The following is a 23321-nucleotide window of genomic DNA, read 5'->3' as shown; positions in this document are numbered from 1 at the left end:
GGGAATTGATCAATGTTGCTTTATACCTTAGGCTTAACATCAGAATCTTAGTAAGGAAACACTAGAGGTTATTTCCACTAAGACTGGGAAAGCTAAGATGTCCATTATCTGTAATACTTACTATTTAACATTTAATTGGACTTAGAGATGTGAATTGAAAAGTAAAAAAAATTATTTTTGCTTTTAAAAAATGGTTAGGATTAAAGCTGAGGCCTTGCTCATGCCAGGCAAGCAATCTACCGTTGACCTATACCTCCAACACCTCCTATTCCACCTTTTTAAAAGTTTGAGTCAAGATATTGCTCAGTTGCTCAGGCTGGCCTCAAATTTGCAAACCTTATGCTTCAGGTTCCCAGGTAGCTGGGATTACAGGTGTGTCACTTCACCCAGCCTTTTTCAAATTTTTAAATACTAATACACCTAGAAACCCTAAAAAAAAAAAAAAATCAATGGTGAAACTTAGTAAGTCAGTGGTGACAACACAGAAAATTAACCTACAGAAACCTATAGCCTTCCCACTCACACACAACAGCTAAAGGGTAAAATGGTGGCGGTGGGGAAACCCCCTATACAATGGCAGGTAACATAAAATAGGAATAAACCCAAGAGATTTGCAAACCTTACATGGACAGAATTTTACAATACTCCCCAGGAGGGCATTTTATTAGGCCTGAACAGATGCAAAGACTTCACTTGTGCTTGACCAGGCAACTCAGTAACTACTGCTCTTCCTGCTAACTTACACGCTTAGGACCATCCTACCAAGGTACCAACAACCTTGTTCATGCAGCTAATAGGCAAATACAGAAGTTTGCCTGGAGAAGTCAACTGGTGCGAATCTCTAGGAAGACCATGAAAAGGTAAAGCTGTGCCAGATGGAGAGAGAGTGGGCTCTGCTGCAGGTCTGTGTGAGGAAGGACAGACATATGAGGCAGGGACTGACAGCGAAGAGCAGAAGGAGATGCTACCACGCAAGGGATGATACTGCCAGGAGCAGGAGAGTCAGTGAGAAAAAAGGATTTAAATACACAATGTGAGGAAAGCTGGCGAATTGTTACTCAAATGTAACAGAGGTCACAATTCAGAAAATAAAAACCATCCACACAGCAGAGGAAAATGTGGAGAATTCCTGTATTAGCTAAGAATAGAAAAGGCTTGCTAACTATGACTAAAATTAACAACAGAGAAGACTGATACATCTGAATACATTTTTAAAACTAACTTTTCTATGGGAAAGTATTGCTGTAAGTAAAACAAGGCAAACAGAGAAAATGTTTACAATTACATGAAAAATAAAATAAATACAGATATTAGAGCTAATGTTCTTAACTTATAAAGAACCCCCCCCAAAAAAAACCAAGGAGGGAAAAGACCAAAAACTTGACTTAAAAAGTAGGAAAAAGATGTAAGAGCAACTCACATGAAAAAAGAAAAAAAAGACACAAATGGCCCTATATATGTTACTCAACTTCATTTATTACAAAATAAATGCAAAATTAGCACTAAGATGAGCTCATATTTCTTACCATTCAGACTGGCAAAAACTATAAACGTAACATTCTCTTGCCAGGCTCTGGGGAGAGACACTTGTGCAATGCTGGTGACAATTCACTTTGATTTATCAACATATGCGAGGGAGCTGGGCATTATCTCAAAAAACCCAAAAATTTCTACATAGGTGCAATGCGACTTGGAATTTTCTCTGAGGGAGGTAAACTTCTAATAATACTAAAAGATGTAGACACAAGATGATTTACTGCAGCATTACGATTGAGAAAAAACCGGATAATGGAAATGCTCAACTGTGAATAATAAGGAAGCAGCTCTACGAACAAACATGGAGCAATTGTCAGGATACATGATGTTTTTAAAAAGGAACAGAAGAGCATACAGTGATCCCTTGGTTCCTGAACTTAATTTGTTTCACGATTCTGGGGAAGATGGCCATGTTTGTGTTCAAGCAAGGAAGATGGCAGGGAAGCCGTGTTCATCACCTGATCTGGGGTTTGCAAACAGAAGCAAAATTTTGCCAAATGCATCTGTTTGCAAACCAAACTGAGTGTTTATGAACTGAAGTATTACTGTACAGGGAATATGAAATTATACACATGTGCCTGCTTATTCTGGCAGAAAGAAACCCCTGGAGGAAATGCCAAAAGCTGATGGGACTGAAGAGAAAGGGTGGAGGTAGGATGGAAGGTGACACTTCTCTGAGCTACCTTTCCCTATAGTTTTGCCTTCTGTAACTATGTTAATGCTACAAATTCACGAAGTAAAATAAAATACAGTCAACAATGTATACAGAAACAAATGAATGAAACTTATTTTAAATTGGCAACTGTTACCAGCTGTGAAACACAACGAAGGGGAAGTTCAAGAAACATGTTTTATTCTTTTTTGTTTTTTTTGTACCGGGAACCAAACTCAGGACCTTGCGCTTGCCAGGCAGGCGCTTGTGCCACTGAGCTAAATACCCTGCAAAATGTGTTTTATTCTGATGCCTGGTGGACTGAGCAACTTTGCTGAAGATAACAGTATTGTAATGTGGCAGCCATTGTTGATTCCTATCATTTTGATTTGAGGTCATGTATCATTTTTGTTGTTTTTGTGTTGTCTTGATTTTGTCTTCATTGTTGTTTTGTTAGTTTTTTTAATTAAAAAAAAAAAAAAAAGACACGTGTTTTGAGGACAACAAGTAAAAGCAGATACCGAGCTCTGGCTGAGTCTGCGGAGGCACCAGCCGGACAGGCAGCGTAGAGGCCCTGTCAGGTCTGGGCCAGCTTCACCTCCTTTCCCACCACATTTTCCATCTCTCCACACAGCAGTGCACGTGTTGGCTCAGCCACTGTGGACCCGATCTTGCTGGGCACTCACACATCCCTGGAAAGGCCCAGGTGAGGCTGAGAGAATGCTAACTCTAACCACTCCTACAGCAAGGACCCTTCCTCTAATACCACCCAGTGCGCGACAGAACACTGAGGCTCCAGGGCTGCTTGGTGGGCATGGGCAGGGTGGGGAACTGAGTCCTCATCCTTCCTCCATCCTGTGCAGGCCTCAGGAGCTCCCTCACACCAAAGTGCCAGCAGCACTCAGCTGAGGTCCACGAAGAGTCTCTGCAGGTGGGTGGGGTCCTCTGTTGTACTCTGTCCTGTCAGCTCCTTCCACTCTGTGTTCTTGGCATGGAGACAGTATGGGGCTCTGTCTGGTTCCCCTCTTCCGTCAGCCCAAAACCTCTCAAGGCTGCTGGGGAAACAGCAGCAACTGGAGGCTTCAGTTCACCTCCCATCTCTCAAAGATCACTTACCGACTGCCCTCTGGTACCTGAGAACCACTGTCTCATAGATCCTATCCACATCTCAGTGGTTCCGACTGGGAGAGTAAGTGCTATTCCATCCTCGCTGGAAGCCAAAGTCATGGCTGTACAGACAGATGTGTGTGTGCATATCTGTACATGTACACATGTGCATACAAACACACATAAACATACCTATACATGCATGTGTTGCCAGCTCTGCAGAGAAGCAGTGACAGCACTAGCAATGAACCTCTGAGAAGCCAGATCCTACTTTCCAAAAACTATTCTCCAGGGTTCCCTGCAAAAGCGACTGATGCTAGGGGTGAGAAGAAAAGTAAGAGTGGAACTCAGAAAACCTTTGGGGCACCAGGAGGTCAGCAGGTGTTCAAGGAATAATAAGAAAAGGCCAAGACAGGAGAGCAAAACGGAGCTCTGGCAGGCAAATCTAAGGCAACACTGTACCACAGTAATATTAAGAGATTATAGTCATGAAAGAAAATGTATAGGTGTCACACTGATAGAAAAATAAATCCTTTTTTTGGTGGGAGGGTGCTGGGGATGAACACATGCTAGGGTCTGATGCACGCTAGGCAAATGCTCTACCATTAAGCTGCATCCCCAGCCCTCTGAATAAAGAAACAAACCAGTGGGGAGGAAAACCTTCTTTACAGTGGGATGCTAATCACCGTGTGGCAACCACACCAGTACTAATCGACTGAGGAAGAGTCACTGATGGATTCTAAAGCTAGTCAATGAAAGTTTGAGGAACAGAACGTCTACATGGCCCCAAAGAATATTAATTACAAAGGAAAATAAGTATTAGAGCTGAGAAATCTGGCAGACCTCACCTCAACTAGGTGACCTTAGCCAGTGACAGAACAAACCAACACATGCTCCTGAGAGGTATATGAGAGGGAATACTACCACTTTTGCGGTCTCCTGCCAGGACCCAGGTATGTTCGCACATGCACGTGAAGGGTAAGGAAACACTGCAAACATTAACCATGGAGTAAGGCAACAGCAGAGTTGCGTGCACTATTTCAACTAAGTTTGAAACTATCTCAAGGTAAAAAATTAAGAAAGCAATGTAATCATGTTAAATATAAGTCTTTCTGAAGTGCCACACACATCTGTCTTCTCAGAGGAACCTGCAGCCCTTGGTGGTGACAGCTCTCGCCATGTGGACATGGTGGCCACTAAGCTGAAGAGGGCCGTCCTGGAGATGGCTAAGCATGGAAGGGCTCAGCCCCACCATGGTCTGAGCAGTGTTATGTCAACCTCCCCTAGTGTTTTCCCTGGACACTGTACTATCAGCTCTTGTACATCCAGAATGTCTGCCCCTCACCATACTCCTACAGTGTCATCTCCCATGGCTGGAAAACCAGATTATATAGCAGGTGAGGAAGGTGTACACATCCATCCAAAGCCTCACTCTTCTCCTGTAAGTGGTTGTATGTTAATTACTATTGCTTCATTGTACAGAAATACCTGGAAGAAAAACCTACTCCTTCAGATACAGCAAGAGGATTGATGCAGTCTTTGGAACATCACAACATTTCAAATCTGAATTCAGGAGAATACTCCTGGCTGCCAGGCTGCATACAGCCTTGCACCCCATGGCGCAGGCACCAAGGACATTACCTGACTTCTTGAAAAGCTTTTCTAGAACATAGTCATCACCACTGCGGGCCCTGGCTTCCGTCTCGGGATCTGTGTCGTGCCTGTGGTACCGCCTCCTCTTCACCAGGTGTGGCACTCTTGTGCCCTCAAACTTGGCGTCTCTGCAGTGCTTGGTGCTCTCAGGCTTCTGCTGCTTCTCCAGGTCTCCCTCTTCCACCACACCCTGATGCTTTGTTTTTGACTTGTGCTTACAGGAAGGACTTCTCACCTGACCATTCTCCCAGGGAGGTTCTGCTGGAACCTGGCTGCTGTCTCCATCACAAGAAGGGCCCTGCTTTGCAGCAGCGCTTTCCTCGCCAGATGGCCCGGGGGCTCTTCCAATTTGTGGGGAATTGGAGCAGTTCCCATTTCCACTGGTCACTGGTGGCTCCTCTGGTCCAGACACTGCACTTGTCTCTTCTCTAACCCCATCACCAACAGTCACCCTGCCACCTGGCTTGGGGTCACCCTTCAAAGGGCTACCTGCACTGGAAGTTACTTCAGGCCCTGCTGCCTTAGATTTATCTTCAGCTGATGCGGTCACATTTGCAAGTGTGTTAGAATCTGGGAACTTCTTGCATTTTGGAACATCGTGGTCTGTGCCAAAGGCTGGCAGAATTTTCCTTTTCAAATGGCGTTTGGGTGTTGGAACATCTGAACCAGTTCCTATACAAGGGAAAGCACAGCTGATTCCAAGTGTACAATTCTTATGTAACTTATTATCTTACATTAAAGGCCTTTCTGCAGTACCTGCAAAAATAGCACTTGTTTCAGTGCTCTGGGATGCATCAGGGCTGGTGAGAGTAAATAGCTCATAAAGGTCGTTGGATTTGAAGAAGCGCCTTTGCTTTGGATCTTTTAGCACTCTGTTTGTCAAAAACTGCTTGAAGATTTGTCTGAAAGGATAAAAATTAAGCGGACATGGAACAATACTTAGTTCTACTTGCATAGTTCAATTATGAAACAATGTGAGACAGGTCATAGCTGCAGCTGAACGAACAGCTAAATAATGCCTGAATTTTCAGCCTTGAGAAATTACAGTTCAGCAAGTATGTAATGCTTCAGACGGTTAATGTTTTACGGAATTCAATCAGAAATACTACTTGTTGTTTTTGTTCAATGAGTTTTTTGAACCTGCAAGGATCACTACATTTCAAAAAATGCCTTTTCACACACGAGCCCATGGCCCATAGCCTCCCTGGGCTTCGAGGACCTGGCCTCCCTGGCCCTGGTAAAGGGCCCTCTCAGGAAACTCTCACCCAGGCTTCACAAGGTCCTCGCTCTGACCTGTCTCCACCGTGCTGTGTCAAAGGTCCACCTGCCGCCCTGTGGCCCAGGTAGCTCTACAAGGTAGCACAGCATCTGTGCTTGTGTGGAAGTGCCAAAATGCTAGCTTCCACTTTGCATCTTTCATAATTTTTCTACAGGAGGGAGGAACACTTCTCTCAGGTAACAGTGAATATCAACTTTACACATAAGTGGCCCTTAAAGTAGACTCAGGTACAACAATCAGGTTTAAAAGCATTTTTTAAAAAGCTCATAATAACTTCTAAGTTTATTTTAATGGCAAAGAAAAAATACGAAACAAAACAAAAATTTCTATCTTTTAAGTTACAGCAAATAGTCTAACATGGAAGCTATTTTACAACACTTTAAAGTTGTCTCCACTCAAACCCCAGATGCACAAAGTGGAGGCTTGGCAGTATCTCACTGACCGGTGGTAAATCTTTTCCTCAATGGTGCCAGCCGTCAAGAGCCGATATACAGTCACCTGCCTCTTCTGGCCTATCCTCCAGGCTCGCTCCCGGGCCTGCAGCAGACAGAGACAGCTCAGCAAGGACCCTGCTGGGAGGGGATGATGGTGGAGGGACATCAAGGTGGAGGACTGCTGCCTTTCACTTGCAGAGTCAGAATTCTGGCAAGTGTGGTCAAGGCCATGCACATCCTAAAACCCACCCGTGTGGACAAACAGCCACTCACAGAACAGAACTAGACACCTGGATCTGAAAATTGAGTTCCCAGCTCTGCATGTGGTCCCTTTACCCCATGCCTAGGAGTGGGCACTGCAGATAAACTGCTGCAGACCCAAAGTGCAGACGGTACTCTGGAGCCAACTAGAACATGGGAGGATAACTACAACCACGACACTGTTCTCCTTTGTTTTCGTTTTAAGGTACGAGACAGACCTGCGTATCAGTGCTCGGGTTCCAGTCAGGGTCGTAGATGATTACTCTGTTGGCCCCAGTCAGGTTGACGCCTATGCCACCCACCCGCGTGGTCAGAAGAAACACGAAGATGGATGCATCCTGCAGGCAAGACATGAGATTCAATGGGAGTGTCAGAGCCCCAGCCCTGAGCCTTGGGCTGCTCACACCACACCCAGGGTGCCTGTGCCACTCCCAGGGAGAGCGGTGATTATGGCCTAGAGAACTCTGTGAAGACAGACCTCATCTCACAGCTCCCACTTTTAATATTAATTCTGTCAGGAATAGTTACAAACTCGGTTTCTAAGGAAAACACTTCCTTTACACACACACACACACACACACACAAACCTTGTGCAACATCCCCACGATCTCCAAGTGCATAGCAATAAAGGCAGAAGGTCCTGCTGCCTGCTGCCCAGCCCCAGAGGATGGCAGCCCAGGTGGCCATGGCTGCCACAAAGCCAAACTGCCTATCTCCTCCCTCATGGCTGTTACTACCTCATTGTATCTTGCGATCAGTGGCTGTCGTGAGGCGATGGTAGTGCTGCCATCCATCTTGAGGTAGGAGTATCTCTGGGCTCTCAGGAACACTTCAAGGATATGCAGCATCTAGCGGAGAGAAGACTGGTACACCTGGGTCCATAGCCGTGCCTTCCCCAGTGGGCCCATGCAAAAAGAGATTTTTGTTCTAAAGTGGAGAAATGAAACTGCTACAAGAATATTTTTGGTATTTCTTACACTTAATTTTTACAACTTTTGTTAAGTAGCCCAAACTCAGGTCTAAACTCACCTGGACACCAGAATCACTTCACAGGCTTTTTAAAAAAGTCAAGTCAACCACTTCCAGAGAAGAATCCAGCCTTGCAAAGAGCTCTGCAGGTTGCTACTTAGCATCCACGGCAGACTTGCTCTGGAAGCATTCCTTTAGGTTATAGCTTACTTTTTAAATTAAACATCGTAAGTCCTATGAATCAACTTGTTTCTTGAAGTCTGCACTCTCACCTGTCTCGACTGAGAAAACAGTAGCACTCGTTGACCCTGTTTGTGCCATATTTTCAACAAAGACTCAACAACAATCATCTTCCCAGAACGCTTCCAGTATCCAAACTGATCTTCTTCAAGTTCATTATCAGGAAGACTGCCGAGATTCTTGGGCCCTCCAGAGAAGAGATCAGGGTGGTTGCAGATTTTTCTTAGGGCTACAAGTCCAGAAAAAATCTGCAGTGCAAAACAATGTAAGTACACTTGATTACCTTACAAATATAGTGAGGAAAGATGGACTAGAAAGAGGATGTTCGTATGTGACATGGATTAAAGTCATTCTTTTCTGAGCTTCTTCCCTAATCACAGCATTATTAGAAGTTGGGAGAATTAATTTTCATTCATCTTCCCCAGTCAAGACAACTTCTTAGGAAACAAAACAGCTCTACTGGACTGAACATGTCCACAGTAGAGGTCATATTCAATGGCCAATAACTCATTTCCCCTCACTAGAAAAAAAGTTACACAGTTCACAGCATTGTAAACTTGATACAAAAAACCCATTGTTACAGTTTAGATATGACATGTCCTCCAAAGACTTAATGTGCTGAGGGCTTGATCCACTATGTCCAGACGTTCAGAGGGGCCTAGAGAGGTGACTGGATCAGGAGGGGGCAGACTTTAAGAGCGGATGGATCCACGGATGAGTTCATAGCTGATGGGCTAAAGAGGCGGGGTGCAGCTGGAGGAAGCGGGTCACTGGAGGCGCACCTTGAAGGCATACCTTGTCCCAGGCCCTTCTTCTCTGGCTTTCCCCTTGCTGGCTCTACTTTTTGCTGCCATGAGGTAAGCAGCTCTCCCCCACCATGATGTTTCTGCTTTGGCATCAGCTGACCATGGACTGAAACCTCTAAAACCATGCGCCAAAATAAGCCTTACCTCTTTTAAATGATACATGTCAGGCATTTTGCCTCAGCAACAGAAAGTAAAGCAATACACCCAGTTACCCTGAAAATGCAGATCAGAAATATCATGCATGCCAACCTAACTTTGGAGAAATCAGACATACGATGAATCAAGTGAATAAGCACCTTACTAGAAGTTAGCTTAAGGTGTGAGTCAGAAATTAAAACTCATTTATCTTCTCTGTATCAAAGAATGAATCTGTGTGGGAAGATAGGGATGGTACCCTGTGCATCAGAAGCACAAAATGAGCACACCCTGGCTCCAGCCCTGGCCTTGGTCCTGTACCCAACCAAGGGCCCTAAATGAACTATAAGAATGGGCACTCATAGCTTTCAGAGTGTGACTCAAAGCAAACCACTGGCACACAAGCTAAAGTGCAAAGCAAAACTCATAGTTTAAGGCTGCAATCACAGGGTATTGCAATTTTAACTAGGAAACAGCCCCTAAACAAATAAGGGTATGAGCAAGTTAATACTGTCGAAACTCTCCAAATAGTCTTCTCTAACTTGTATTTTCCCACCAGACCTGTGCCACCTAACACAGTAGCCACATGCAGTACAAAGCATGTGAAGTATGGCAGGGCTGCCCAGCAATTTGTAGGGGACAGGGCTTCTCTAAGAAACTGACGAAACTCGAGTCCTCATGACCTTTTCCTTATAAAAGAGGATTTTGGTTCTAATTCCAGTAAAATCCAGCAACTCACCTGACACTCACCCCTGCCTCTGGCTGTCCTGGGCTCCCCCTGCTGAGCTCAGGGCTGCCACTTCCTGGGGCCTTGCTCCTCCTCTGCCCCTGAATGCTGTAGCGGGGCTACGTGTTCACCCCATGGGCCCGACATGAGTAAACTGAGATGAAATGATGGAGATCCCCCGCAACCCTGCCTCCCTTGGTCCACAGCTCATCTTTCCAGCTCCATCTCTGTCTGACCTGCATCTCCCCGTTGAGAATCCTGTAAACTTCTTTGGAATCAATGAAATTCTGGTACACTTTATGCTGTTCATCTGTAAGTCGGCAAAATAAGACCTACAGGGGAAAGAAAAACAAATCACAGCTTAAACAACTATTAGAACATCAATATGTTTCTAATAAAAAAGACACAATATATGCAACTTAACAATGTACCTCTTATTAAAACAACAAACACTGTTGACATGGCCCAAGCGCAGGGATGTCTCCACCTGTGTCTAACCACCTATGTCCCCGCCCCAAGGCCCAGCAGCCCTTCCAGACTAGTTTCCTGATCACATCTGAGCTCAGAACTAGGTGCACCAACTACACTTCACTTCAGCCTGCATGCCCACCCACCCACCTGGAATACCCCCTCTTCCCCCGGCTTCACAAGGCACTGGACTCAGCTCCATGGCAACCACTCCACCCAGCCGGACCACGCTATGGAGCCCACACAATGGGTTTGCTGACTTTCTCCCCCTTAGTCCTCTCTCTTCCTCCAACTTCACCCTTCTGCATCGACTTTCTTCCCTGCCCAGTGCTTTCACGCATGGTCTGGTCATCTTCCTAAAATAGGAATCTGAGGTTTTACAATTCTTCATTTCTTAAATTCATACTCAAGATTTTCAACTACAATGGCAACAGAGAAAAAGCTCTTCCCTTCAAGTACAAAGTTATCTATACAATTATTCACAGGTAGCTCTGTCTGTAAATCACTGAGGTAGCAGTTACAAGAGACCTTAAGATGGGTACACAATGGCCAGACCTCCATAAATGTCCAGTCGGGAGACAGCCTGGGAGATCTTAGGATGGGACTTCTCTGTGTGCAGGTGGGCACACATACACATGTATGAGCACATCGGGGATGTGGTGAGGGTGGCAGAACACAGGCACAGCATAGGAAAACAGAAGGGATATGCCCAGGCCACAGCACGAAGGGACAGTTTGGGATCACAGGGTGACAATAAATTGGTGCAAATAAACGAGATAGCAATCCTAAGAAGGCAGTGGGCAAGGGACAGCGCAGGCGTGCTGGTAGGAGATGGCTTCAGCAACAGTGCACAGTACTGGGTGGAGTGGGGAGTCTTGGTGGGAAGGAGGCCCACCAGAGACCAACAGTACCAGCTTCTGAGCAAAGCTGCAGGATATGAGGCAGGCAGGGGAGACTGAGAATAAAAGACACAGGTGTCCAGGGCACTGGCTGATCTGGACTACACAGCTCAGAGGGCCACAGCCTGAGGGCTGAGCAAGCAAGAGGAGAACCCAGAGGATGTGATGGTGAAGGGCTTGACAAGGAGATGAGCATGGGGGGAGGGGAAGTGGCACGAGAAAAGCAGCCTTGACCATACATGTGCAAGGCCATTTAGTTCCACCACTCAACCCATGATACATTTGCCTGGGGCAGTGAGTAGACTGCAGAACATCAGGATGGGGGTTAGAAGAGTGTGACTCAAAAGCAAACCACTGGCACACAAGCTAAAGTGCAAAGCAAAACTCATGGTTTAAGGCTGCAATCACAGGGTATTGCAATTTTAACTAGGAAACAGCCCCTAAACAAATAAGGGTATGAGCAAGTTAATACTGTCGAAACTCTCCAAATAGTCTTTGGAGAGTCTTTTGCCTCATATCCTGCAGCTTTGCTCAGAAGCTAGTCCTTGTCAAGCCCTCTCCAAATAGTCCTTTCAACACCTACATGTGATGACATCACTCCACTGCTCAGATATTGCCATGAATTTCCTCACTGCAGGAATACAATCAAGTCTCCTCCAAGACTATGGGTGCTTATCATCTGGCCTCTTCCTGCAGGAACTGGACTTCCTCCCCTGCTACTCTCCTCATGCAGGGACCCAGCCACACCGGCTTCCCTGCTGCTCTGCAAGTGGATCAATGCACTACCCCAGTCCATCACCTGCAACATCTTCCTCCACAATCCATACGACTTGCTTCTGAACCTTTTTCAGATCTCTACTCAAATGGGAGATAATCATAGTTGTCTCTGACCATCCTTTATGCAAAGCCCACTTCCTAGCCAGCTGTAGTGGCACATGCCTGTGATGCCAGCACTCGGACAGGCTGAAGCAGGACTGTAAGCCCAAGCTCAGCTTGGACAACACAGTGATTTGAGATGCAGCTCAGCATGAAAGTCCCAGTACCACCAACCCACCCCTCCAAAAAAAACCCCCCTTCCACAAATCCTTGCCCTCAGCACTCCCTACCCCTCTAACCCATTTCTTCTTTTTTTCTCCACTCTTAACCATCTTATTTGTGACTCTGCCCCTCCAGAATGAATATGAGCTCCTTGATAACAAAACCTGCTGTGTTCACGGCTACGTCCCAGAGCTAGAACCGTGCCAGACATGTGGCCGAGATCTAATATACTGTGTAGCATGAATGAACTGGGAGCTGAAGGGAAATGCAGCGGACATTTAAGAAGAGCAGCTGTAGGAATGTATCTGGTAACACCGGAGATTGAAGCCTAGAGGAAAAGTCCTGCTAAAGACAGATGCCACAGCAAGTACAGCTTCCACACACAGTTGTGTGTGGAGCACCAGCCTACTGGCTTAGTCAGTACTCATGGAGAAATTGGAGGGAAGCAGCAGGTCAGGCTCAGCTGTGTGTGCTTGAGCAAAGCCCAGTGACATTCTGGATCTACAGACCTGTTCATTTTTATCTGGCAAAGAAAGGCTCATCTTGACATCTGACTTCATTCTCCGCAGTAGGTATGGGTTTATGGTGTCTCGTAAGACACATGCGCACTTGTAAGCAGTTTTGACCTTTAATGAAACAAAGGGTGAGGAAATTACTGTATGTTTAAGGAATGTGTTCGTTCTTACTTTCAAATGATTCCATTGCTTAAGAATAAAAGGAAGATAAATGATTGTATAAAACTGGCTAACAATGATTTGAAAATGGCTTGGAAAAATTCACCTAAATTCGGTATAATCCAATGGCTTATCTTAGCTTTCATAGTAATATCAATCCATAGCTTTCATAGTAATATCATCCATGCAAAAACTTATCTCAGCAAAATGTACAATCAAAGAAAACCTGCTAATTTTGTGCCTTATTCTTCTTCTACACTTACTTGAGTTACTGTTATACAGTTAGATCCTAAAATAAAGTCTTGACCCCCTCTAGGGGAAAAACCACTTTCAAAAGAGTTTGTTTATAATCTTATACTCTTAAAAAGCTACAAAGCAACCACTACTCTGCAAGATGAAGATCAGAAATTCAAGTGTGGGGAGGAGGCAGCAGCAGCAGAGATGACTGCCCACTGGAGATCTTGGAGAACAGCATGACCAAGAACCTGTGATCCTGAAATCAAAGGTCACTCAGCGTAAGACAGGCCATACGGTGCCATAATAACATAGTCATACAGGAGGCCAATCTTCCTGTCTCAGCCTCCCAAGTAGCTGGCATGACAGGTGTGTACCATCATGCCTGTTCCATTTTATTTATTCTGGTAGCTTCCATACCTTGCTTGTCCTGTCTACAAATGCCACCTGGGTCTCTTGCTCCCTATTGTCCTTCTCATCCCACCACCCACCACAATGGTCCAGGTCCAGTTCTTTACCACCCTCACCTAATGGCCCCGCAGGTCCCTCAGTGCCACCCTCCCTCCTGTGATAACCCTGCAGCCTGAGCAACCTGAGAGCTTTAGAGCCCTTCCTGTTGCCCCAAGGACTGCTGCCCCTGCACCTTCCCACAGCCCACCCCAATAAGCACCCCCAGCACAGTCCAGGCCAGCAGGTCTCTCACTGCCCCACCACACAACATGGCCATGCTCACACTGCTGCCCTAACCCAGAAGGCCTCACTCTTCATAGCCCATTTTTCCAGAACCTGGACACAGGGTAAGTCTCATTCTGTCTTCCTGAACATCTCTGTCCTCAGCCTCCAGATACTTTATGAGATGCACTGTCCAAGTTGCCCTGCACTGCACGCTGTCCAGAATGCACTGGCTTTTGTTCATGGTTTTTGATTATGTGATCACACATGACATCATTTTACTCCCTATCTGACAGAAAGGTCCCAGGAACAACCACACCGCATCACTTCTATTATGCAAAGATAAATTTTATTTTAGGGGTTTCCTTTGAGTAAATATGTCATATGATTTTAATAAAACTGATCTGGACAAATATGATCCGTCAACAGAAATAATTTTCTGACTTTTATCGGATACCAATTTGTAAGCCTGGTCATTCTTTTTACATTGTGAAGGACTTGGCTACAAAGTATACTATGTAGCAAGAACATTTTAATCACTGAGGTGCCACTGTCACCTGCTGTGTTACCTGCACAGGAGAAGCGTTTGCGTATCCCCCCATGGTGATGGGGACAGAGAACTGTTCCATGAACACGGGCAAGGTGCCCAACTTTCCTGGGAAGACAAAGTCGAAGAGCGACCACAGCTCTCGAAGGTTGTTCTGCATCGGTGAGCCAGACAAGATGATCCGGTGAGGTGTGCGGAACTGTTTTGGGAACAAAATCACCTATGAAATTACCTCTCACAGATGATCAGTCCCTACCTGAAAACATGCCTATGTAATGTTATTCAACACATTTATTCAACATCTCAGCTCTTTGCCACTGGTTCTCTCCAAAATGCAAGCACTTTATGCAATTATAATTCCCTCTTTACATACAGGTGAGAAGAGGGGAAATATTGTATCTTATCATTTAAACTGACTATTAAGGACAAGAGTTGGATTTGGTTACATTCAAATAATTAACCCTTATAAGAGATATTTTATAATGTGTGCAATCATAATTTTGAAAACGTGATTATGGGCAAGTATAAAGCATTTTCTGCATTGAGGCAAAATGTGTATTTTCAACTCCTTACAGAGCGTAAGGAAAGACACAGTGAACGATTTTACTGAAAGCAGCAGCCTATTCCTAACTGAGTTCTATCACCCACCTGGAACCCCCGCCCCCGTGTTAGGTCATACCTGCTTGCAAGCCAGGGTGATGGCAGCGTTGGGGTTTCGAATTTTGTGTCCTTCATCCAGGATCACATAGTGCCAGTCATGCCTGCTAAGGTCATCCTGCATCAGCCGAACGTAGGAGTAAGAAGTAATCAAAATTCCATGACAATGAGCAATGTCTCGAATTAGTTTCTCCTAAAAACACAATGAAATAGTAAACCCAGTTTTAAGTCAGAAATGAAATAAAATGAACGTGATTTAAAATGATGCCCTTTCAATCATGGCACAATTGACAGCACTTCCTAAAAATGTGCAAATACAAACATCAGATACACAATTCTAATGTGTTATCAGCATGGGAAATGCACTTTACGTTTGTTTACTCTGAGAGGTAGAAAATCCTAAGAGACTCACTGTGGGGGGAGGGTTTCAAATGACATAAAAATAAAATATAAAACCAAACACTTCACTAGTTTTTATTTTTCTAAAACATTTTTGCCCATCCTTGGGCAAAACTTAAAACGAGTAAGTGGATGCAAGATGATTATTTTAAAATAGCACCAAGATAACCCAAGGAGACAAAGGAGATAAATCCAGGACTTCTTTTAAGACATAAAACAAATTTCAGGTGGCTGAGATGGAAAAGATATAAAAGCAATGACTTAAAAAAATTATCCAAACACTGAGGAGACACTAGGTTTCTACAGAGAAAAACATTCAAACATTCTAGCATGTCAGGCAGAAACCAAGAAAGACTTATCCCTAGGCACATCCTACAGGATTTCTAAATTCCAAAAATGGGGGGAAAAAAAGAAAGCAAGAAAGCAAGAAAGCAAGAGCTTCCAGCGAGAAAAAAAAACAGAAAAAGAAAAGATTTCCTTCAGAGGAATAAAACTGCCTGCGCTGAACATCTTTTCTGTTACACTAAAGATGTCGCAGCTAGAGAGAAAATTCTTTGCTTAATTCTTAGTGGGGGAAAGAACTCTAGGCCCTAAATGTTCTCTACCCATCCATACTAGGTGTCATTCTTGATGGGAGAAACAAACTCCAGCTTCAGACAAGAAATCAGAAAACAAGCCACCTGGAGGCTGCCAGCCAGAGTGTATACAACGCAGACAGAGTGATGTGCAGAACACTGGTTGGCCCTCTGGAAGAACCAGGGCAGTGCCATCCCCACGGCCCTACACACTTCTCAGACAGTGCCATGGCAACCCTTGTGCAAGAGCAGAATCACTACTGCTTCAGCACATGTGTTACATGTTACAGTTACTTTATACAACAAGGCCACACCTGATGTAATCCTTCCCTGATCTGACCTTCTGACAACTGCAGCAGTCCACACTGGGCTGTAGAACCCTGCAGACCTGTACCTCCCTGACCCTGCCCACTCTACTCCTTGGCTGCTGATGCCCAGTGTAGAAATGTGCTGCCCAGAGCAGCAGGCAGCACTCCAGCACCTCACTGGCCAGGCACTGGCTCTGACAAGCTAGAGCTGTTTTTCAGTGTGTCCACAGCTGAATTTTCTATGGGTTTCTAGGCAGTAGCTCCTCATGCTTCCCTCCGGGAAAGGGGAGCTGCCAGAAGCCATGGCAGCAGGCGGGGGAAGGGACCGCAGCAAAGTGAGCCACAAGACTGTTCCATGCCTGAGTCCTCTCCAGGTAGGTGTGAGCTGTACACAAAGGCAGAGAGAGGACAGCGACTACAGCTGCCTGGGCTTAAAACAGCAAAGTTACACCAGCACCTACATTATAAAATGTCCACTGTGCACAGCCAAATGCTGCAAATACAGCTGCACTTGCTCAGCACTCTGGATCTGCTGGCCCCTGGATGCACAACCTTGCCGCAGTCACCCCATTATCTTCTAGGACACATCCAGAGGTGCGTCTGGATGTTATCTGTGCAGATGGGAGCATCACCACAGACAAATAGGACACTGAGCCTCTCAAATGTACCCGACTGCAGTGACATGTAGCTTCTCCTGCTTGCTTAAGAATCGAAGTTTATCTGGAATACTCTGTAATGTGAGTTATAGAAATTATAGAGTTCCTACTGTGTTCAGAAAGAGATACAATGAATCACAAGAATTGAGAAGAGGCTTTCATAGAAAGAATAAGAAATTGTGCAAAATGTCCCCACTGAAAATATAATTTCCACTTAGCCACTGGGTAGCAACACATCCAAGACTATTTGTCTTCACCTGATTCAATCTCAGAATTCTGTGACTGCTTAGACTAGAGTTTCAATAATGGTGAGTTGTTGAATATTATAGACGTCTCTATCCAAACACTTAAGACAAATCATCTCGGGCGGTTTCAAATTAAAAGCTTGTAAAATATGTAACCTCTCCTAGTTTTTGCAATTAATAGGGTACATCTGCAATTAGCCTGACTTACTGAATGCAGGGCTGTTGTCATTAAAGGATGTCTGTGGAAGTGCTGCTGTTATTATGGAGGCTCAGGAGACCAATCCCTCCTAGAGGGCAAACAGTGGACTGGTGGAAAACAACAGCCATAAATCACACTGTCAGGCGTGGGGAGCGGATGAAGCACAGGCACATGAAGGCCATTCACGGCAAACACAGCCTGGCTTCCCAGGCAGGATTTACTGCACCTGTAATTAATTAAAATTTCCTTCAAGCTAAATCTTTAATAAACAAGGATTTGTGCTGACAATGAAGAAAAAAAAAGGGACTCCAGCAACACAATTTTACAACACATCTTTGAGAACAAGCCGAGCATCTATCAGTTCTTATGTCAGGTGTGTACACCAACTCTGAAGTTAATAGGAACTGTACTACCTTGGGTTGTACTTGTGCACTTGGAATGGGTCTGAAATACTGAGGACACCTGAGGGACTGTGTGGCTCCCCTTCCACTTATACTTGTTTTTACTTGGCCTGTTTTCAGCCTTTAAAAAGGTCAAGTCTTTCTGGTCTACTATCATAGAAAACGGACCTTTTTATTTTTTTTATTTTTTTATTTTTTTGGTATTTTTTTCTGGTACTGAGAATCAAACTCACGACCTTGCACTTGCCAGGCAGGCGCTATGCCGCTGAGCTAAATCCCCACCCCCGAAAATGGACCTTTTTAAAGAGCATACAATGGTCATCAGATGGCCAAATTTCGGTGTGGCTTGCTTTTTTAACCATACCCTGCACTTGCCACAAAGAATTTTAATATCTATTTCATTCTTTCCTTTTAGGAACAAATGTACCTTGACATGAGAAAACCAGAATAACTAAGAATGCTTCTAGTAAAGCGGGGTGAACTTCCTATCTAGCCTGAAAAATGAACCTGGCAGCAATGCCTTTCTTGGCATCTTCTCTCCACTTCTGAGATGAAGGGGCCTGTTGTTCCTAACAAAAGTAAGAAACACCAGAGTAAGTTAGGTATCAGGGCCACACTGAGCTCTTCACGCACACACATTTACTCCATATAAACCCTCACAAAATTATCAGAGAATCCCACTTCACAGGTCATCAAACTAGGCTCTGAGAAACAAAGTGAGTTGATTGATGCTTTACAAGTTATACAATGGCAGATCTGAGACTCACACCCTGGAGTAGTAACTGCAAAAGCACTGCCCTTAAAAGTTAGTGCCATGGTTGTTTTTGCCTCTCCTATGCCTCTAAATGTCAGGACTTGAACAAAATAAGACAAAGTTGTTTGGATTACCCAAAATAGTCCACAGAATCACTGGATCTTTCACAGTAGAAAAAGGTAGTAGAGAAAAAGTGATAACCATGTCAGAACATAAGCAATTTAGCACTATACCTCTTCCAGCACACTGAAAAAGGGTTCTTAATCATTAGATAAGCTTTATAACACAGTGCTAATGATGCCACCACCTACTGGGAGACATGGAATAAGCATCACAAGACTGCCTCCTTTCATTATCTTTTCATATATTCTCTTTCCTCAATGAAACAGTTGGCTTTTCAAGGTTAGTTAAAACCACCATATTCATTTTTTGTCAACCTAATACTATCAAACATCTGAAATATAGTGTTTAGAGTTGTTCAACAAATACTAAGCAATTCACGTAGAAGTTTTTCTACTTTAGAAAAAAGGGCTCATAAATCATAATGAGGAAAAAAAAACTTAAGATGTTTATTAAATGAGATTTCCACTGGCCATTAAAGGAGATTTTGAAAATTTCTTTGTCAGACTTGATCACGTGAAACTATTAGATGCATAGTTTTTTGCACGGTTGCTGGATGTGCATTTGACAATTCTAAATTATGCTGCCAATCAAAGACATTATTAACAAAGATGATCTGGTATTAAATGGTGAAAGAGGTTGGAAGCTAAAATGCAATTTAGGGAAGAAGAATGGTAGATGTGAACCAGTTTAGAAACCGATTGTATGATATGTTTTCTAAATGAAAAATATCTGAAATTTTTATGTTGGACCAACTACAACAAAGCATTAGGAAAATTAAGATATTTCACTTGAATGATAAGGAAAACAACTGCATTATTACTCTTTTAAAATTTTCTCAAGAGAAATTCCTCACTCCTGTTTTGTCCAGTATCAAATGTCCCTAAGGCCATAGTGCCACACTTTAGGCAGGACAGCAGTAGGTATGGAAAGCCCACTTGCGGAAAAAGAAATCTCAGCTGGTAAGGGAGGAAAAGAAGCTTGGCATTAAATGCTGGCTTACAGACCAGACCAGCACTGACAGACTCTCTGAAACATGAGTAAGAAACATAGATTCTACTGCACTCTACCAATACATTTGTAAGCTACTGGTTGTGTGTGAGATGATGATAGAGATCTGCATGTATAAATACGTCACCCCCAGAAATATAAACTGATAGTAACATTAATAATAAGTAATATGGTCATCATTCTCTAGATCAAGAATATAGTTTGAAAGATACAAAAGCACTCTTCATTATCTTTTAACATCTTCCATCTACAGAGATCTGAAATATTTTATAAAGGAGAAAGAACAGTAGGGAGTTAAGCAGCAGAGCAAAAACATAAACAAATGATAATGCTGCTTTTCCTTAGCAGTAAGAAATTCCAAATGAAAGCCCTTGGTAAACTGGAAGGAGCTGAAAAACCAACAAGTAACCGTGGAACCACTGTCACCCAAAGTGTAATGTCTTTTTCTTTCAAGTTCTGCCCTCCAAAAAGGGAAGGAAGTTCTATCACCAAGCTCACAGTCATGTCACTCTGTGCTAATGGTCAGTGTGTGTGTGTATCACAGGAAAGTGCTCTTCAGCTTGTAATTACAGCAGGACTGCAGGCAGGCACATCCAAGGAAGGTGTGAAATATCATGCTTCACTAACCCGCCCCCAAGAAAAACCAATGAAGAGGGACATTAAAAAAAAATCTGCCTTCATAAAACAAACATCCACTAATGAATCCAAGATTTTACCACATAAAATGTTACAAGATGTTGATAGATTCAGAAGTTTCACTTGGGTGATGAGGGGATAGTTGCAATTTAGAGTTTGAATAGAAACAACCTAAACTGAACTCACTTTCACATAAGTAAAAACTACTTTCCTTTAAATCACAGCATTCACCCTATTTCATTATTCTCTTAACTGTTTTCTAGGTACCTTTTAAAACTCTGGGCAGTCAGTTGCTTTTAAAAGTATCAGCTAGTACAAGCAAGATACCATTTCACATCACTTGTATTACCAAATTATAGATATTCCTGATTCAGAAACTCTGAACCTGTCAGAAACTCTCCTGATCTATGATCACAAACATACAAGAATCTAAAAGGAAAACATGTACACTATGGAGACTCCAGAGTTGAGCACCTTCTGAGACCTCTCACTCAGGGGAACCTTCCATGGTCCCCACAGTGGCTACTGTTGCCTGGGGTGCATGAGAGCTCACTGAAGCCTCAGAAGACTCAGGAAAGAAAGAATGAACTCACAGCCAACTGCCACCTCTTATCAGTCATGGAACCTGCAACCTTTGGCGAAGCTGTGTAAATATTACTTATTCAGAAAATGCCCAGGGAGATTCCATCTCACCCTAGAAAGAATGGCTATCATCAAGAAATCAACCAATAACAAATGCTGGCAGGGCTGTTGGGAAAAAGGAACCCTTCTCCACTGCTGGTGGGAGTGTAGACTGGTGCAACCACTGTGGAAGTCAGTGTGGAGATTACTCAACACTAGGATTAAGGTCCCATTCAACCCAGCTATTTACTTTCTGCGTATTTTCCCAGAAGAAATGAAAAAAATCATACCATAGTGATATATGTTCATCCAGTCTATGGCCATACCATCCTGATCTTGTCTGATATATGTGCACCCATGTTTACAACAGCACAATTTGTAATAGCTAAATCTTGGAAACAACCCAAATGTCCATCAATTGAGGAATGGATAAAAAAGATGTGATATTTTTATATAATGGAGCACTACTCACGGATAAAGATAAACTTGAAGATTTTATAGGTAAATGAATGCAAATAGAGACCATATTCATAAGTGAAATAAATCAGACCCACATGTATAAACATTGTATTGTCTCCCTAGAGTAAGAAACTGAAAGAGTAATTAAGATCCAAAAGGTACAACAGATATAGTGAAAGGGAAGAAAACTGCTCAAAAGGAAAAGAACAACTGGGATGGGGGAAAAGAGAAAATAAGGAAGGAGAAAAAAGAGATATGTATATATACACAAGATACCTAAGATAATTGTAGTACTAATTTCTGTTAGTTCATTGAAAGGAACAGTTAGTGCTTATATTGTGTCTTGGTTACTTTTCTCTCTTTGCTGAGACAAAATACCCAACTCCCAAAATGAAGGAAGGAAAGGTTTATTTAGCTCACAGTTTGTGGAGGTTTCAGTCCATACTTGGCTGGCTCCGAGGCAGAAGATAGCAAAGCAACAAGAGCAAAGGGGGGAATGGCAGCCGAACAGCAAACAGCCAGAGCAAACCCGGAGGAATGGTGGCAAGCAGCTTCTTTTTCCCTGCCTTACTTTGTCAACAGGCTACCCCCACCTAAGGGGAGTGTAGCTCTCACATGATCTCCATGCCCTCCTCTTCCACAGGCTCAGGATGTATACAAAGTAAGCACCCTGGCTTCCTGCTGAGTCACTTAGCCAAACCTCTAGACTCCCCAAGTTGACACAATGTATCAACTATAACAATTGTTTGATCAATTTTGCATGCCTGAACCTGGTAATCTGAGCAACTACTTTGAAGATAATAATATGCAATATAATAACCATTGTTAATATCCTATCTCCTTGTTCTGAAATTCTGTATCGTTTTTATTATTTTTCTCTCTTTAAAAAAGAAAAAAGAAAATGCCTGGGTTGCTTGGGACAGTGAGTTAGACACAGGACCGACTCTACAGGGCACAGTCTGCAAGAAGAAACGCGTAACATCCCTGCCTACACTGCCCATAGGAGCAAGGATAAACGTTCTTTTTGACAGTGCAGCTGCTAACCAAACTGGGAATAAGGGAGGAAAAAACTTTCAATACACAATGGCCCCAGATTCAGGAGCAATGCAACCTAACTAAAAAGCAATAATACTTACAAAATTCTCAAAATAGCAAGGTGTTTCTTCCATTCATCAAGAACATGATTTAAAATCGTATTAATAAATGTCATTTACCAGATATGCATACTTTATAACCAAAATGCTTAAAAAAGTACTTCAGAGTTTGGATTTTTCCCAGATTTTAGATGCACCCTGATATCCCACAGCTGGAAGCCAGGTCTAAACGTGAAATTTATTTACGGTTCATACACACATTATACAACACTTTTAGCAATTCTGTTTTAACTGTGACCTGTCACATGAGGTCAGATGTGGGTTTCCTGGGTATGGTGCTGCATCAGTGTTCGAAAAAGTCCAGACTGGGAAGCATTTCAGATTTTGGGTTAGGGATGCTCAACCCACAAGTTTCTTTTTGTCGTCACTATCCTAAAGCTGTTTCAAGCTGCTCAGGCTCACAGTCCCTCCAGTTAACTGTCAGAAGCTATGAGATTTCTGATCTTATACACGGGCTTGTGGTACCCTGTCTGTGCTCAGTTGTGACTTGTTGGACAAGAAGCATGTCACAATGCCATCAGAGACTGTCAGAACAACAAAGCCAGTGCTTGTAATTGTTGTGAAGATACAGAGCTCTACATTAAGGCAATAATTATAAAACAAGTTCAAAATAATTATAAAACAAGTTTAAATGCACAAAAAGAAACTTGGGAATATACAGTACATGCATTTTGCTTTTTGTTTGTTTTGGGGTTTTTTTGGTACCAGGAATCAAACTCAGGACCTTGCGCTTGCCAGGCAGGTGCTTATGACACTGAGCTATATCTCTAACCCTACAGTACATGATTCAAAGAT

The 23321-nt window shown here is 43.5% G+C and overlaps 1 protein-coding gene across 1 annotated transcript in view; it reads right to left on the bottom strand.

The window, feature by feature from the left end:
• Positions 1 to 23321, bottom strand: part of Ercc6 (excision repair cross-complementation group 6) — a 67041-nt gene that overhangs the window by 5531 nt on the left and 38189 nt on the right. The window contains exons 9-18 of the mRNA XM_005412569.2: positions 15011 to 15181; positions 14354 to 14530; positions 12714 to 12830; positions 10036 to 10131; positions 8164 to 8379; positions 7660 to 7770; positions 7141 to 7260; positions 6670 to 6764; positions 5705 to 5850; positions 4937 to 5620 (exon numbers count right to left, since the gene is read on the bottom strand). Coding sequence (XP_005412626.1) covers positions 4937 to 5620; positions 5705 to 5850; positions 6670 to 6764; positions 7141 to 7260; positions 7660 to 7770; positions 8164 to 8379; positions 10036 to 10131; positions 12714 to 12830; positions 14354 to 14530; positions 15011 to 15181 — 1933 coding nt within the window. The remainder of the gene's footprint in view (positions 1 to 4936; positions 5621 to 5704; positions 5851 to 6669; positions 6765 to 7140; positions 7261 to 7659; positions 7771 to 8163; positions 8380 to 10035; positions 10132 to 12713; positions 12831 to 14353; positions 14531 to 15010; positions 15182 to 23321) is intronic.

The sequence above is a fragment of the Chinchilla lanigera genome, unplaced genomic scaffold (genome assembly GCF_000276665.1).
Source record: "Chinchilla lanigera isolate Chin_1 unplaced genomic scaffold, ChiLan1.0 scaffold00155, whole genome shotgun sequence".
NCBI lineage: Eukaryota > Metazoa > Chordata > Mammalia > Rodentia > Chinchillidae > Chinchilla > Chinchilla lanigera.
This window is presented reverse-complemented; position numbering and strand designations above follow the sequence as displayed.